This window comes from Loa loa (genome assembly GCF_000183805.2).
Source record: "Loa loa unplaced genomic scaffold supercont3.905, whole genome shotgun sequence".
NCBI classification, from domain to species: domain Eukaryota; kingdom Metazoa; phylum Nematoda; class Chromadorea; order Rhabditida; family Onchocercidae; genus Loa; species Loa loa.
This window is the reverse complement of record NW_018109085.1, coordinates 6,411-8,191: the sequence shown is the minus strand read 5'-3', so window position 1 is coordinate 8,191 and position 1,781 is coordinate 6,411. Positions and strand designations below refer to the sequence as shown.

At 34.7% G+C, this 1,781-nt stretch overlaps 1 protein-coding gene across 1 annotated transcript; it reads left to right on the top strand.

Annotated features, from left to right (window-relative positions):
- Window positions 1-548: 548 nt before the first annotated feature.
- LOAG_19009 (hypothetical protein) lies at window positions 549-1,766 on the top strand (the record flags this gene model as incomplete). The annotated part of the gene is made up of 4 exons (XM_020451668.1): window positions 549-705; window positions 937-1,066; window positions 1,274-1,371; window positions 1,524-1,766. Coding segments are annotated over 4 exons (554 nt in total), but the record flags the coding sequence as incomplete, so codon positions are not given.
- Window positions 1,767-1,781: the final 15 nt, after the last annotated feature.

The following is a 1,781-nucleotide window of genomic DNA, read 5'->3' as shown; positions in this document are numbered from 1 at the left end:
AATACTGAGATTTAATCGTTTTTGGTACAAATACTGCAGTGATTTCCATTAAAAACTTTGCATCAATTAAAAGTGACAGTCGAATGGTCATAATACTTGAATGGTAATGATAATGAAGTGATACTTGGGTGATAATGAAATCTCTCTGTTTCTAAATGTACTAAGATTTGTAAGCAGAAGGCATAATAGCGGAAACAATTTAATTAAGGAATGCAATTAGAATTAGAATTGAGCCAATATACCAAGAGTGTAATTCATTCCGCCCCGAAAGATCAATACAAAACTCTACTAAATATTTAATATTCAATGGGTATATTAAATCACTGTCATGTTTGTCCTTAACTCTAACAATTTTTTTCAGTGGATACTGGACATTTCTCTCCACATTGCATATCCATAAAGTGAGTTAATTAAAGCTTAATGCATACATCAGTATGCAACACCCCAAAGTATTATGTTTATAGTGAATTGAATTCTCCATAGGATTTAATTTCTAGAGCTTATTAAAAGTACGATCTTCTGAACCTAATGAGATAATCATGGTTCCCAGGATGAAGTGAAATTGTTCATTGCAATTGTCGACGATGTTGAATCTACTCGTGGATGCGCTGTAAGTTTAGAACAGGAGGTAGTCAATACATTTCGAGGGAAAGTGGGGAGTGCGCCAATTTGTGTTGTTGCTCAATCGGATAATCGAAAGAAGATGTAAGTTAGACTTGATTGTTTCTTGGCTAACAGATCAATCTAGAATGGAGTAACATCGAAAGGAATTGGTTACGATAATATTCGTCCACAAAATTTGTGTGATATGGATAACATCAATTCCGATGCCGAATAAGAATATCCAAACGGTTTCTGAAATAGAACGAATGCTATCATAATTATAGACAGATAATGAATATTTCAATTTTACCGAAACAAATATATCAATTTTAGCAAACGCAACAAACACTTGACAACGGTTGGCAAAGTGTTGGTATTCTACGGATCTGACGTAAAAGCATGGACTATTCTCGCAGTTACAAATAGCAGCGAAGAGTTGAGAACAAAGTTTGAGAACTGGAAGGTTTGACTTGTTTATTCGCTCTAATTGTTTTTTAATTTACTTCAGTTTATTCGTAATCGTTGATATTTTGAAGTCATTTTCTCATTAAAAGCATGTTAATTCTTCAAAATTTTGGGGTTTGACTGCATTCCTTACATGACTTCACGTGTTGTCAAAATTTATCAAAAACATGCCCGTTATAACTTTTCTAATTGTGTCCTTTTTCAGCGGAAGGAATTGCGCTATCTTAGCAGTCATCAACTAATAGCCTTCCATTTTACTGTGGTCAATGGCACTGAACCGGAGGATAGCGAAGAGATATTCAGGTAAGATATTAAGAATATTCAGCAAGACATTCATGATCAGTTTCCCGAATCACATATTGTTGTATTACGGAAATGTCACAGCAAAAGTAAACAGGGTTCTGTTGGCTTTGCTTTTTCTCTGATCTAATAAGACTGTGAATATTTGTTTGCAGTAATACATTCCCAGACATTCCGCTAAGTACGTTACGTTTACTTGATGAATCATCGATGACTGGAGTTGCCCATGGAAATCGTTTCCATCCTGGTCCTGTGTATGCAATGGTTGGTTTTCGAAAATTTGGTGGAGAAAATTCTACCGGGGAAAATGTTTCAGAGATATAATGATTGACTATTTCACAGACACAGTTCAGATGAATTTTGGTGAATGATTCAGTTGTTTTTTCAGCAGTTAAGGCCATAAAGACATTGTT